This window comes from Anabrus simplex, chromosome 11 (assembly GCF_040414725.1).
Source record: "Anabrus simplex isolate iqAnaSimp1 chromosome 11, ASM4041472v1, whole genome shotgun sequence".
NCBI classification, from domain to species: Eukaryota; Metazoa; Arthropoda; class Insecta; order Orthoptera; family Tettigoniidae; genus Anabrus; species Anabrus simplex.
The window spans coordinates 87,918,640-87,935,476 of NC_090275.1; the positions used below are offsets into that span (position 1 = coordinate 87,918,640).

Consider the following 16,837-nt stretch of genomic DNA (forward strand, 5'->3'; position numbering starts at 1 on the left):
TACACAAACAGAATGATAAATCTGACCCAGGAAACTACCAACCCATCTCAGTACCACCTGAATTATCTAAAATCTTAGAAACTATTGTCAAATTAGGCTTATTAGTTACTTTGAAAAATGCAATTACTTTTCCAGACTTCAGTATGGCTTCAGAGAAAAGGCTGGGGTGAATCCTGCCATAATGGACATTATAATTGAGCTCAAAAATTATATAATTTGGATTGATAAGGTTACAACATTGCTGGGTTGTGTATTGATTTCAAAAAGGGTTTTGATACTGTTAGCCATTAAATTATGATATACAAACTGGAAAAGGCAGGTGTGAGAGGTCCCTCGCTGCTCTGGTAAGGATTTCTTATCAAGTCGACAACAGTATGTTCAGATTGGCATGAATAAAAGTGAATTGCCAAAGGTCTTCTTTGATGAACCACAAGGTTCCATATTGTGTCCAATTTTGTTTCTCATATATATTAATGAGATAGCCCTGTGCTCTTTTGAGGGTAAAATATCACTTCTGGCTGATGATGCTTCACTGTTCTATTCATCAAATCCTGAAGATGAAACAGTTGCAGGTATCCAGCATGACTCTCATATCTTAGATAAATGGCTGAGAAAAAATCTCCTAACAGCCAATTACTAAAAAACTGTCTGTATGATGTTCCATAAATCAAAACATGACCTAAATGCAGTAAACTTCTCAAAATCTGTAATCAAGCACTCTCTGGTCCAATATTTGAATTTATCAACTGCTCGTTGGCACTACGAAGTTGCAATGGGTTCAAGAAGGTAAATATCTTGGACTAATAATGGATAGCTCTCTTTCCTGGACATCTCATATATTAAACTTAAAATATAAAATCTCTATCTTGGTTGGTATCATTGGCAAGATTAAGTACAGTACCTACTAACAATTGACACTCATCGTCTAATGTATTTCACGATGATACAATCTCAACTTTGTTATTTGTGTTCCATCTGGGGCAAAGCAACCCAAAATAACTTAAATACTTTAGGGGCCTTACAAAACAGGGTTATTAGATTTATGTATGGATTCCATCAACTGTATTATCAAAATAAAATGTACTCTGAAACCAATATATTACCACTTAAGAAATTAATCTCATTAAATGCCTCACTTCTTATTCATAAAGTCTTGCATAATAAAATGTTCACCAACTCTGAATTTCTTAAAGTCACTGACATCCATTCATATAAGACAAGGCAAAAAAATAAATTACATGTTCTTCAAAATTACACATCATCTCCAAAACTGCACTATTTCATAATAAGCTTAAGAAGTACCTGTTAGGTACTATGAAGGTGTAACAGTCATTTCTCTTATATTTCCAAAGTCACCTTAAAAGTCAAAAAAGTTGTTCCTCCTGAATTGTTAATTTGATAATAAGCTACTTACTTAATATAATCCTCTCCATTAGGAAAATAGTGATACTCAAAGAATATGTGAAACCACTATTATTACTCTTTCACTTTTAGACCGTAGGCCTCAATTTGCCATTGTAGTGATTATCTATGTATTGTTCTTCTTGACAGAGCTCTTGCTCTCTGGAACCCTATTTATCAATGAAATAAAAATATAAACGCATTGAAGTCTGAACAGGTGAAGTTAGATCTTACACTGTGGACTGAGTATTTTAGTGCATTTTTATTCAATAACTTATGACCTTACTTACAGTCACAAATCTATTCTAGATTCAGCAATGTTTGAGCTAAACATGCATACATTGAATTTCTAAATTGGATCAAAACAAATAACTTTCATAATTACATTTAAAAAACATTTTTTCTACTTTCAGTATTTTTTTTTACAATGCATATTAAAAACATGGAAAGTAATGTATTCACACATCATGATACATTTATAACATATACATACCAGTCATTGAGAAATGAAAAGAGTACATTAATTGTGGAAATTGGCTTTGGTCGTCGGTCGTGCGGGACCATGTGGCTTTGAAGCTGCCTTGGTAGTACCAACTTCGTATCATAATAGAATAGAATTAGGTTCCGATCATTTTAATGAACTACAAGCACTGTGTAATGTGTTCCAGCACTCTGCTAATGTTTGTAGTATGGTGAAGCGCACATATAAGTACTAGAACTCAATGCCGTATGGTGTACGTCGCTTGTCCTCCGCGGAACATTACCATCGACGCACGGCGCACGCCCCTCGTCTTGAAAGTGTTAATGTTGACTGTTGTAGGTGATATCTTATTAGTAATCTCATGATTCTTTTTCCCTTGTAGGCGGAGGTTAAAGTGTTTGGTACAAGAGAAGAGCCTCGCTTTACCAATGTGGCAACGGAGATCAATGTAGAACCTGGAGAATTGGTCAATGGTCAGAATAACCATATGGTTGTGATTAGCAGTGTTATGAACAATGAAGATCTGCTGAAGTCTGCTGTAGCATCCCTACACGAAGGAGGCTGTATCATAGCTCGAGAAAAGCTTGATGTCATTCTCTCTGAGAATCAATCTGGAATAGATGTAGTGGCTGATTATGTGCTTGAGAATGAACGCATTCTCATGTTAAAGGTAAGTTATTGTTGACTTGCTATTCTTAACCCAGTAACATATGGTTATTTCACTTGAAAAGGATAATGCAGTTGTGGTTATTTCTTTACATTTAGTTTATCAATGCAGGAATCAACAACACTGGGTGATGATAACCATGATTATTATTATTATTATTATTATTATTATTATTATTATTATTATTATTATTATTATTATTATTATTATTATTATTATTATTATTATTGATTGTTGCATGATGGAAAGATGGGTGTATCCACGTGTGCTTCTTATGATGTATTCGTAAGTAATTAATGATATGCATCACTAGAAGTTGAGCTAGAATATTCTTCTAGGACCCGTAGTATTGATTTACAACTTTATCAAATCATTTTGTCGGCTTGTAGACGAATTAATTGTAGATACGTGTTTGATCATTCAGGATTATAGGTTATAAGTGATTTTCGAGGAATATACGACATCAAACACAGGATCCTTTTCCGCCACGGCTCAATCACAGCCAGTTACATTCCTTTCTTGTATGACGATGGAGGCAGGAGTTCAGAGAGGTCTGGTAGAGCTCTCTCTTTCGTGTCAGAATAGGAATGCAAACGTACTTGAATGTGCCAGTTTTAGAACACAGGATATGATGCAAGTACCTAATGGGAGGAGTGAGGAAATAATAATGGACAAACAGCGTAAAGAGGAGGAACATCTTGAGATCGCTAGGGCATTGGTGAAAAGCATTCTAGATATTCCGCTTAAGAATCTTAAGTTGGAAATCCAGAACGGATTACGAAAATTGGAGGAAGCTCTCGATGCTGGAGCAGCATGCAGGACATCCTGGAAGAGAGCTAGGGAAAATCTAAAACAGGAACAAACAACCGTAGAAATAAATGAATTGCCTACGACACTGTAAGTGACGAACGGGGAGAAGAAAGATAAGGAGAAATGGGTCGAGATTTCCTATAAGAAAAAAAAACAAGAAGAAGGAAATGAAGGAGGATAAACCTATCCAACCTTTAACAGATGAGGTGGATTCTGGCAGAATGGAGGCCATTGATAATGGGTAAAAACAGGATAAACGGACCCATTTAAAACCAAGGGGTCATTCTGATGCTGTCCTTATCAAACCAACAAACGACAAGACTTTTGCAGATGTTTTGAAAGGTATTCGGAGTAAAATAAAACTGGAAGACAGCGGTGTGAGCATTCAATCTATTCGTAAAACTCAGACTGGGGCGATTCTTCTTGCTTTTAATAAAGATACGCAAAACGAGAACAGGGACAATTTTAATAAATCTTTAAGAGATGCCCTTGGAACGGTTGGCAATGTGAACATTTTGACTCCCTGCACTATCTTGGAAATTTGGGACATGGACAGTATCACCACTGCTTTAGATGTAGAGGAAACTGTAAGACAGGATCTTCAAAATTTCAAAAGAGAACTGAAAGTCTCAATTAATAATCCAAACAGCAGAGGGCAAAAACTTGCTATCATTGAGATAGAAGATTAGGAGGCTCAGAAACTTTTAAAAATTGGTAAAATTAAAATAGGATGGTTGGAATGTAGAATCCAAAAAAGGATCGTGGTATGTTGCTGCTTTCGATGTCTTTCGTATGGGCACCATGCACGAAACTGCAAAGATGCAGATAGAAGCAAACTTTGTTTTAAGTGCGGAGAAGCCAGGCATAGGGCAGTAGGTTTCAAAGCAAATCCAAGATGCATAATTTGCATAGACATTAACATCGACGAAGCTAATCAAAGTCATGTTCTGCACAGCGTTTCGTGAAGCTCTCATAAAGGCTAAAACTAGTAGTGCCGGGCTGAGTGGCTCAGACGGTTAAGGCGCTGGCCTTCTAACCCCAACTTGGCAGGTTCGATCCTGGCTCAGGCCGGTGGTATTTGAAGGTGCTCAAATACGACAGCCTCGTGTCGGTAGATTTACTGGCACGTAAAAGAACTCCTGCGGGACTAAATTCCGGCACCTCGGCATCTCCGAAGACCGTAAAAGTAGTTAGTGGGACGTAAAGCAAATAACATTATTATTATTATTATTATTATTATTATTATTAAAACTAGTAGTAAATGATGAAGGTTATTCAGGCAAATACACACAGGAGTAGAACTGCCAATGATCTTTTGACGCAGATGACCTTTGAGATAGGAGTAGATGTATTTCTTCTTAGTAAACCTTATCAAGACAGAGACCATCCAGGATGGTTCGTGGATAATTGTGGGACAGCAGCAATTTGGATGCCAGATTTGGGTAGATGCCCAGTATTAAACGAAGGATGTGGAGACGGTTTTGTTTGGGTCCACACTGGTAGATATACTTTGGTGAGCTGTTACTTTACGCCTAATGAGTCAGTATTTGATTTTTGGGCTAAGCTGGATGGCCTAGAGGATGTATTACAAGGTTTTGACAATGGTTTAATCGTGATTGGTGATTTCAATGCCCAAGCACTAGAATGGTGCATGTCACAGTACGACTCTAGAGGGCGCCGAACTATGGAGATGGCCGCTAGGTTGGGTTTGATGGTCACTAATATTGGAAATGTACCAACCTTTTGACGACCAAGCTGTAGGGGAACCATACCGGACATCTGAGGACATCGTGTCAAAAATCAATGACTGATGGGTGATTTGAAGAATACACAGAAAGTGATCACCAGTTCATTACGTATCGTGTTCTTCCTGAAACTTCACAGATTAATATTACATCGTATAAACCAACACAGTGGAATATAGAAAGTATGGACAGAAGATGAAATGGATAATACCAATTTATAAAGGAAAGGGTGATAAAAGGAAACCAGAGAACTACAGACCAATCAGCCTGACCAGTATAGTTTGTAAAATTCTGGAGAGTTTAATATCGAAGTACATCAGAGGGATATGTGATGATAAAAATTGGTTCATGAGGAGCCAGTATGGATTTAGAAAGAAATTTTCTTGTGAGGCACAACTGGTGGGATTTCAGCAGGACATATCAGATCAGTTGGATTCAGGAGGTCAGTTAGATTGCATAGCCATAGATCTTTCCAAAGCCTTTGATAGAGTGGAACATGGAATATTATTAAAGAAATTGGAGGGAATAGGATTGGACGTAAGGGTTACACGTTGGATAAAAGCATTTCTAAATTCAAGGGTTCAGAAAGTCAAAGTAGGAAATAATGTATCTCAGGAAGAGAAAGTTTGGAAGGAAATTGCACAGGGTAGTATAATCGGTCCGTTACTTTTCTTAATATACGCAAATGATTTAGGGAACAATATAACATCAAAAATAAGATTGTATGCAGATGACATAATTGTTTATAGAGAAATAAACAACATTGAGGATTGTTCATAATTACAAAGGGACCTTGAGAGTATCCAACAATGGGTTGAAGAAAATAATATGAAGGTTAATGGAGGCAAATCAACTGTTACAACTTTTACAAACAGGAGCTTTAAAACTGAATTTGAATATACTTTGGATGAGGTAGTTATCCCAAAAGATGGCAAGTGCAAATACTTAGGTGTGAGATTTGAAAGTAATTTGCACTGGAAGGGTCATATTGATGACATTGTTGGGAAAGCATACAGATCATTACATGTCATAATGAGGCTACTTAAAGGATGCAACAAAGAATTAAAAGAAAAAAGTTACTTGAGTATGGTTCGTCCATTATTGGAATATGCAAACAGTGTTTGGGATCCTCACCAAGAATACCTAATAAAAGAAATAGATAGTGTGCAGAGGAAAGCAGCAAGATTTGTAACAGGGGATTTCAGGAGAAAGAGTAGTGTATCAGAAATGTTAAAGGAACTTGGTTGGGAAACTTTAAGTAAGAGAAGGGAGAAAACTAGACTTACAGGATTATATAGAGCCTATACAGGAGAAGAAGCATGGGGAGATATCCGTGAGAGGCTTCAGTTGGAAAATAATTATATCGGCAGGACTGACCACAAATATAAAATTAGAAGGAATTTTAGCAGAAGCGATTGGGGTAAATTTTCATTCATTGGGAAGGGTGTGAAGGAGTGGAACAGTTTACCAGGGGTAGTGTTTGATCCTTTTCCAAAATCTGTACAGATATTCAAGAAGAGAATAAACAGCAACAGAGAAAATAAATGAAATGTTAGAGGGCATTCGACCAGTGCAGGTTATTGTATATAAAAAAATGTGTGTGAATAAATTAATTCCATCCCCTGGTCTAAGGAGTTTGGACAGCCAAAGTAGGGGACTGCCTGTAGGGGTGAAGTACAGTGGGGACTTCGAGGGCCCTGGGACCGCTACGGTAGCTGTGAAGGCCCTTCAGGAACTCTGAAAAGTGGTGGCAAAAGGGGCTCTGGTTAAGACGCAGCAGGTCGTTATGCTACTTAGGATCCAGAACGGGTAAAAAAAAAAAAAATAGTAAATAAATAAATGCAATGTAAATATTAATGTTATACCAATTTTATAGTATCATTTGAAGCAATTCCACATACTGTATATCAGTTGACTATATTTGTAAGTAGGACAGGATATATTATAAGTAGAATTTTGTAAACAATATAAATTTATTAAGGATGAGCTGTGTGTTTAATAGAAAACATTGTTAGCGTAAATTGTATAATATTGTATTATAGGAAAAATTTTCTTCTCTTGTTAATTTAATATTTAGTGCTTGACAATAATGTATTTTAGTGTACCATTTGCCACCGAGGTAGACACCTCATTTGCAAATAAAGAGATTTTGATTTTGATTTGATTTGATAGTATAACAGAACAAATTTGTTGTTATAAAGGGAAAGGATTGGCTGAGAAACGTGTTGAACTCACCCTGTAGCTTATTTGGAGAGCATGTGATTTGTCCATGACTCATAATACTTTATGAAACAAGAAGTGTTCAGCGTATTGGTGGACCAAAGATATTGCTGACCAGAGAAGATGTTGTCTGCAACTTAGATGGAAGGCACAGAGAGCTCGAGTCAGCCAAGAAGACACCTCACTCACAGCTGAGTATAAGCCGGCAAAAAAAGAACTGAGAAATGCTATCAAAAGAGTAAAGTCGACAAATGGTGGAAAATGGCTAAGAAAGTGGATGACGATCCATGGGGTTTAGGATACAAGATCATTATGAAGAAGCTTGGAAGTTTCTCGAACCCGATCATGGACTCAAATGCAATGAAGGATATTGTAGATACATTATTCCCAGATCATCCTGAGAGGTCTGATGATGGTGATGACTTCATGGATGATGTATCACTTTTTACACGAGAAGAATTGACAAGAGCAATTAGTTCCCTTAGAAATAAAAAGCCCCAGGACCAGACAGTATTCCAGCAGAGATACTAAAGCTGATAGCAGATTTCTGTCCACAACTACTGCTGCAAATGTACAATAGCTGCCTGCTATCGGGGGTGTTTAGTGCTCACTGGAAAACAGCTTGGCTAGTTTTAATAAGCAAAGGGAAATCTGGGGTCTATAGGCCTTTATGTATGCTGGATACTGGTGGTAAAGGATTAGAGAAACTTTTCAGCCAAGAATACTTTCAGCAGTTCAACTAGCTGAGAATTTCTCTGATTGTCAACATGGTTTTCGAGGAGGACATTCGACAATCGATGCAGTATGGGAAGTGTTGAATACAGCAAAAAAAAAAGGGTAATCATCATTCTCGAAAAGTGATACTCCTTGTGACTCTGGATGTTAAGAATGCTTTCAACTCGATAAGATGGAATGACATATTGGAAGTGCTTCAAAATACTTTCAAACTACCAGAGTATCTCATGCACATAATGTGAAATTATTTTAAAGATTGTCCTCTAGTATATCACACAGAAGATGAGCAGAGAGTGAAACAGCTCACAGCTGGTGTAGCACAAGGGTCCATCCTTGGCCCAAATCTGTGGAACATAGTGTATGATGGATTGTTGAGGTTAGAGATGCCGGAAGACACAATGCTAGTGGACTATGCTGATGATATAGCTGTTTTGATAATTGCTCAAAATTTGGAGTTGGCTCACTCTAAGCTAAATCAAGTAATGCGACGGGTGAAAGATTGGATGGCGAATCACAGATTACAACTGGCAGATCATAAAACAGAGATCGTTTTCTTGACAAGAAAAAGGAGAACGACCATCATTCCAATGTATATTGGACAAACAGTAATCAAAATATCTAGAAGTATAAAGTTCCTTGGAATGACACTTGATACCAAACTTATCCTTTAGGATTATATCAAACGGGTGACGGATAAGGCAGTGAAAACAACAATTGCGCTAAGTAGATTAATGAACAACTTTAAAAGTCCGAAGTCTAGCAAACGAGGACTTCTGATGACGATAGTTCACTTGACAATTCTATATGGTGCGAAGTCTGGACTGAATCTCTGAAGTTTGAAAAATACTGGCGAAGGATAGCTGCGGTACAGCGGAGATCAGTTTTGCATATTACAAGCGCATATCACACAGTATCCGAAACTGCGGTCCTTATGGTAGCAGCGGTAGCACCGATTGATTTACTTGCCTTGGAGAGACAGGAAGTCTGGCAAACTCTAGGGGAGCATGGAAAGAAGCATGCTAAGGAGCTAGCTTGTAGGCAACAAATGGAGCGGTGGCAGCAAAGATGAGAGGAAGATCCTCGAGGAAAATGGACTAAGCAGCTGATACCACGTCTAGCTGATTGGTTTGTCCGAGCTCATGGCGAGGTTAATTTTTACATTACGCAACTATTGACGGGTCACGGATACTTCCAGAAATTTCTACATAGAGTCGGTAGAGCGAACACTCGGCGTGTATTTATTGCAATGATGTAGACGATGTATTTCACACATTTTTCATAAGCTATCATTGGTCAACTCAGAGAAGATGTTTAGATACTGAGCAAGGAGAGTTGATGCCAGAAACTATTGTGCAGGTGATGCTATGAAACCAAGAATCTTGGGATCAGGTAGCAGTATATGTAGAAGGCATCCTGCGTCAGATAAAGAGGGATATGAATGCTCATGAAAAGCAGTAATGAGAAATAAAAGTAGAAGAAACCTGAGAAATTAGCATGACACCGCCCTGAAGTAATGCGAGAGCGGCTCTGGGGCGGAGATATACGCCGTGGGTAAAGGGTGTGTGGGTTTTAATGAGTAGGAATCTCACACGCTTGTGGAGTGCAGACCCTCACAAGTGTCTCACGAAAGATTTCCCACACTTCCCCATAAAAAAAATTAAGTCTTGTTGCATTTGACACTGAACTTGGCCTTCTTTAGAGCCCAAATTTCCCTCATTCTTTGTGAGTGGGCCTGCTTACGCTCCTCTGTCCAAGGGGCACCAGGTCTTCTCTTCGGTTGCTCGTCTCGGTTTAGCCCGTTCGTCAATATTTTCTTGCGGAAGCGATCTCTGTTAAGGGCATCTTCAGCTGAGATATGTAGCATTTGCAGGTCTTCTTTGGTGTTTCTAAACCAGGGAATTGTGGTTTTGGGGTTTGAATGAAAAAAGTGAAAGATTTCTTTAGTTAACTTTCTTCCGTCCATTCTTTTCAGATGACCGTGAAATTATGCGCGTCTTTTTCTGATTGTGTCGGTAATTTTCTCTATTTTGCTGTAGACTTCCTCGTTGGATCTCTTTTGATGGATTCCATTTCTGTACTTTGATCCCAAGATTCCTCTCACAATTTTGCGCTCTTTTTTCTCCACCTCTTCAAGGAGTCCTTTGTTGGCATTTAGAGACAGGGTTTCGGCTGCATATAGAACTACTGGCTTCAGAACTGTTTCGTAGTAACATATATTGGTGTTTTGGGAAAGGCATTTTTTGTTGTAGATTGTGCGGGATGTTTGGTAGGCTGTTTCCAGTTTGCGTACTTGCTCCTGGAGTGCTTCTTTGTCCACTCCATTTTTCATGATGATCTCACCCAGGTATTTGAATTTGCCTACTCATGTGATGTCCCCATATTTTGTATGGAGTTTTGGTGGAGTCTCTTTGATGTTAGTCATTACTTCTGTTTTCTCAAACGATATCTGCAGACCAGTTTGTTCGGCAATTTCCTTTAAAATTTCAACTTGAGCTCTAGCGGTTTCTATGTCGTTTGAGAGAACAGCAATATCATCTGCAAATGCTAAGCAGTCTGTTGTGATCCCCTTGGATTTGGTTCCTATTCTTAATGGATTGTAGTTGGTTTCCTGTTATCTCACCCGCCAGGTTCTGATGGTCTTTTCAAGAACGCAGTTGAAGAGTATTGGGGATAGCCCACCACCTTGTCGGACTCCTGTTTTGATCTCAAAGGAATGTGAGAGACATCCGTGGAACTTCACTTTGGATTTTGTATCAGTCAGGGTGGCTCTAATTAATGCCAGCAGTTTCAAATCAACTCCAGACTCATTTAAAATGTTTAGCAGGACTTCCCGGTCAATGGAGTTGTATGCTTTCTTGAAGTCCACAAAGACAGACACATACTGCTTGGACCTTAGTGTATAATATCTGATGATCGTTTTGAGATTTTGGATCTGTTCGGCTGTTGACCGACCTTTTCTGAACCCTCCTTGATGTTCACCTATTTGATGTTCGACTTGTGCTTCCAAATGCTCTAGGATAGCAAGTGATAGAATTCTGTAAGTCACAGGTAGCAAAGATATTCCTCTGTAGTTGTTGATGTTCTTCATGCTTCCTTTTTTGTGTAATGGATGAATCAAAGCTATTTTCCAATCTTCGGGTAGGGTCTCCTTGTTCCAAATTTCTTCTATTTGCTTTTGCAAGATATCAAGTGATTCCTGTGGTGCATATTTCCATAGTTCTGCTACTACTGAGTCTTTCCCCCGACGCTTTGTTATTTTTGAGACGGGCAATGTGGCGCTTGATTTTATCTCTGTCGGGTGGTCTGGAATCTGGGTACCTGAGTAAGTGTTTCTTGGTCTCAATGGGGCTTTGCCGTTTAGAGCAATTAAGTAAATTCTTGAAGTAGTCTGCCAGAATGCTGCAATTTTCTTCATTTGACGTCACCAGTGTGCTGTCCTTTTGCTCAAAGCATAGAGATGGTGGTTTATAGCCAGTGAGTTTGTGTTTGAAGGCTGTGTAGTATGCTCTGCTTTCATTCTCCCTAAAGTTTTGTTCTATCTGTTTATTATTATTATTATTATTATTATTATTATTATTATTATTATTATTATTATTATTATTATTATTATTATTATTATTATTATTATTATTATTATTCGGCAGAGTGAAACAGCTCACAGCTGGTGCACCTCAAGGGTCCATCCTTGGCCCAAATCTGTGGAACATTGTGTATGATAGATTATTGAGGTTAAAGATTCTGGAAGACACAATGCTAGTAGGCTATGCTGAAAATTTGGAGCTGGCTCAGTTTAAGCTAAATCAAGTGATGCAACGGGTGAAAGTTTGGATGCTGAATCACAGATTACAGCTGGCAGATCATAAAACAGAGTTAGTTCTCTTCACAAGAAAAAAGGATCACGACCGTTATTCCAATGTATATTGGACAAACAGTAATCGAAACATCTAGAAGTATAAAGTACCTCGGGGTGACACTTGATACCAAACTTACATTTTGGGATCATATCAGATGGGTGACGGATAAGACGGTGAAAACAACTATTGCGGTGAGTAGATTAATGAGCAACGTTGAAGGCCCAAAATCTAGCAATTGACAACTTCTAATGTCGATAGTTCAGTCGACACTTCTGTATGGTTCTAAAGTCTGGGCTGAATCTCTGAAGTTTGAAAAATACCAGCAAAGGATAGCTGCACTACAGCGGAGATCAGCATTGCATATTACAAGCACGTATCGCACAGTATCCAAACCTGTGGTTCTTACGATAGCACCGATTATTTTACTTGCCTTGGAGAGACAGGAAGTCTGGTAAACTCAAGGGGAGCTCAGAAAGAAGCACGCTAAGGAGCTAGTTTATAGGCAATGAATGGAATGATGGCAGAAAAGATGGGAGGAAGATCCTCAAGAAAATGGACTAAGCAGCTGATATCATGCTTAGGTGATTGGGTTGCACGAGCTCATGGTGAGGTTAACTTTTATCTTACGCAGCTCTTGATGGGTCATGGATACTTCTGGAAATTTCTACACAGAGTAGGTAGAGCGAGTGATTCGGCGTGTATTTATTGCAATGATGTTGACAATGTACTTCACACATTTTTTTGTATGTTATCATTGGTCAACACACAGAAGATGTTTAGAAGCTGAACAAGGAGAATTGATGCTAGAAACTATTGTGCAGGTGATGCTACAAAACCAAGAATCTTGGGATCAGGGAGCAGTATATGTAGAAGGCATCCTGCATCAGAAAAAGAGGAATTTGAATGCTCATAAATGTGAGTAAAGGAGAAATAAAGAAAGAAGAAACCTGAGAAATTAGCATGACACTGCCCTGAAGTAATGCGAAAGCGGTTCTGGGGCAGAGATATACGACATGGGAAAAGGGTGTGTGGGTTTTAATGAATAGGAATCTCACACGCTTGTGGAGTGCGGACCCTCACAAGTGTCTCATGAAAGATTTCCCACATTCCCATGTTAAAAAAATATTATTATGATTATTATTGTTGTTGTTGTTGTTGTTGATATTATTATTATTATTATTATTATTATTATTATTATTATTTACAGGCCGACTGAGGACTACGATATTCAGCTATTGCATTTGGGATGGGTTTTAATGTTGGCCCAGTAATTGTGCGTCCTCTGACTGTGTTGTTCTTTCCTTCTTGGTGGTTTGCTCTGGAACAGGGGTTTCTGATTTGTAAGGGCTCGAGGGCCATTTTGGAAACCTTAGTCATTTTTGCGGGCCGCACTTGAATAGGTCAATTTTCGTAAAATACTGTAAATAGTACAGGAGCACCATTATGAAATAATATGCATAGTTCAATTGAAATGAGGGTTTGATCATTATAATTGTTTAAAACATTATTTTAAAATTGCATAAAGTGTGGAATTTGGAGCTGGGCTGAGTGGCTGAGACGGTTGAGGCGCTGGCCTTCTGACCCCAGCTTGGCAGGTTCGATCCTGGATCAGTCCGGTGGTAGGCCTATTTGAAGGTGCTCAAATATGTCAGCCTCATGTCAGTAGATTTACTGGCACCTAAAAGAATTCCTGTGGGACAAAATTTTGACACCTCGGTGTCTCTGAAAACCATCAAAAGCAGTCAGTGGGACGCGAAAATAAAAACATTATTACTTGAAATTTGGATTTTAAATGTTTTAAAATCAAAAATAATCTGCTGAGAACAAGTTAATACTGGAAAAGAGGAACTAGTATTAAATAATAATTAGTTCTAACTAGGGCCTATAAGGTGTACAAACATTAATATGTTTTTGAACGAGTTAATAAATATTTTTGTGACTTTTCTTCACATTATTTCTTACAATGCTCTCGCAGGCCGCAAAAATGTCTTCGCGGGCCGCCATTTGGAAACCCCAGTTCTGGAACCTCTATTGCTTAATCATCCTCCTGAAAGATGTCCGGTCTTTTAAGTCTCTTTCTGTTCCTCCCAGTTTCTACAGGTCTTTGTTTACTTCAATCAACCACGGTACTTGGTTTCCTGTTTTTCCAGTAAACAAGAAGTTGGTTGTCCACTCTGGCATGATGCATCATATAGATGTGTCCATAACATGATAGGTGCCTCTTGCATTCATTCCCTTCCTTGACTGGTCCTGATATCTTCCTCAATATTTTTCCCTCCTGGATTTTGAGCTTGTCGTGAGTCCCTTCCTGTTGAATATTAGACATTCTGAAAATATAAGGCTTCAGGGTGGATGACTGTCTGGTAGTGCTTCATTTTAGTGTTTCAGGAGAGACACTTTTTATTGTAGGTGTTCTTGGTCAGTTGGTATGCGAGTTCTAGCTTATTTACTCAAGTTGATAATGCTACTCCTTCGGGGAGATTGGGTTCCAGCCATTCACCCAGGTACTTAAAACTGCTGGTTTTCTTGATCATTTCTTGCTCCAGATGCAGTGTACAAGGAGATTCGCTGATTATTGTGATGTATTGTGTATTCCCAAGTGAAATGTGTAGCCCTATCTTTGCAAGCAAGTTGCTTTACGTTGCACCGACACAGACAGGTCTTATGGCGATGATGAGACAGGAAAGGGCTAGGAATGGGAAGGAAGCGTCCGTGGCCTTAATTAAGGTACAGCCACAGCATTTGCCTGGTGTGAAAATGGGAAACCACGGAAAACCATCTTCATGGCTGCCAACAGTGGGGTTCGAACCCACTATCTCCCGAATACTGGATACTGGCCTCACTTAAGTGACTGCAGCTATCGAGCTCGGTCCCTACCTCGAGTTGATAATGTTGCCTGAGAACATTGAGTTTTTCTCAATGTTGTCCCTGTAGAAGTGTCAGGTCGTTGGTAAATGCCAGATAATTAAAAGAAATAAATTTCATTATAATAGATCCATTTTGAACTGTGATTACAATAGAGTTAAAATAATGTATTAATAAGGTCCACCTTGAAACGGTGAATGCCAGATAATCGACATTCAATCCATTACGCTTGTATCCCAGAGAGATACCACATAGTATCCCCTATTTAGTTACCTCCTTCCACCACTCTCTTATTACTTTATCATCATCATCATCGTCATCATCATCATCATCATCATTATTTCATCAGATGCTGAAATTTTTACAGTATAATCCAGTCACAACAGCTTTATCACTGACTGTAATGAGGTCCTCAATCTGAGTGTCCACAGGGCAGTTTGGATAATGAAACAGGTGGTCAAGTTCTTGATTTGTACCACAGACACATCAGTATTCTAAGCTGCCTCTGCGGATCAGTGGTAGAGTGTCGGCCTCCGAATTCCAAGACAGCGGGTTCAAACCCGACAGAGGTAGTCAGATTTTTGAAGGGCGGAAAAAAGTCCATTCGACACTCCTTGTTATACGATGTCGGCATGTAAAAGATCTCTGGTGACACATTTGGTGTTTACCTGACAAAATTCATTAAATCTCAGCCGTAGACGCCCAAGAGAGTTTTGGTTTACTCGGTCTGTCATCTAGTGGGCCTAGAGTAAAACAGAACGTCAAAATTGACGAGCAGACAGCCAGATGGCGTCAACTTGAAATGTCTGCACACAGTAGCTGAGGTCATACAATTATTATTATTATTATTATTATTATTATTATTATTATTATTATTATTATTATTATTATTATTATTAGTATCAGTATTCTGTGTATAACCCTATCTTTCGAGTGTAGCATTAGTTCTCAGGATTCCAGGTCTTATCCTCTTAAGGGTCTTCTGGCTGATTCCAATCAGGTTGCTAATTAAGAACACTTGTTGTGTTTGGAACTGCTTTGGCATTATGAATGAAACTCGTCCATGTCCTGAGACATTGTACTATTTCATGGCCATCCAGACGATGACAGTGATCCACATCTTCTCTGAGTTTCTCGGTTTCAGCTATTACTTGCCATCAGATTGGAGTTGGAGCTATGCAACAAGTGTGTTTCCATGTGTGTTGCTTTGAAGCAGCCAGAAACTGCACGGCACATATCATTCAATGCAGTATCTTCTTTCTTGGAATGGGGTGACCCACATAGGACAAGCATTCTAATTGTCTTCCCTTCTATATTACCTCTCGTTATCACTACTGTCTTAGTCTTCTCCACGTTTATTTTCATTTGCAGCATGATTATACTACTACTAAATCATTTTCATTCTGTCCCTGGAGGGGATGGTGGGTCTACTAGATGGTAACACCGTCCCTCAGGCTAGGGAGATATGATGTAATAGATAAGAAAAATGTTCCACCGATCAATACATTTATTGTGGATGAATTATTACACTAGTACCGGTTTCGACCTATCTTGGCCGTCATCAGCTAGCAGAGCACATAGGCAGAGCACAACAAATATCCAAACATATCGGTACACAACCTCCACAGCAACAACAATAACGACCATATACATACATAGACGAGAGAAATGTCACCACCAACTACTCTGATATTAAAACCTATCTTGCTATATCAACTTAATTTTCGAATTTTACTGACAAGAGTTCTTATAACATACCAATACAAAGTATATCAACCATAGAACATTCTCGATATTCAACTTAATCAACACAAGAACTACAAGAGGATTGAAGAATGAATAAATGCAATGCAACATGAACTCAAATTTTAATAGACGTTTTATAACATACCATGTTTTAATGTGTTTATTGTGCTATATATTTTTAGTGTCTTATGATGTGCCATATATATTTTAATGTGTTTATGTACTCATGTCCATGCTCAATCAATAGGTATTAGTTTATTCTAACCATCACTACTTTTAATCAGAGCTATTTTAACGCAACATACTGCAATAT

The 16,837-nt window shown here is 38.5% G+C and overlaps 1 protein-coding gene across 1 annotated transcript in view; it reads left to right on the forward strand.

Moving 5' to 3' along the window:
- Positions 1-16,837, forward strand: part of LOC136883498 (fatty acid synthase) — a 703,772-nt gene that overhangs the window by 439,667 nt on the left and 247,268 nt on the right. The window contains exon 20 of the mRNA XM_067155848.2: positions 2,265-2,552. Coding sequence (XP_067011949.2) covers positions 2,265-2,552 — 288 coding nt within the window. The remainder of the gene's footprint in view (positions 1-2,264; positions 2,553-16,837) is intronic.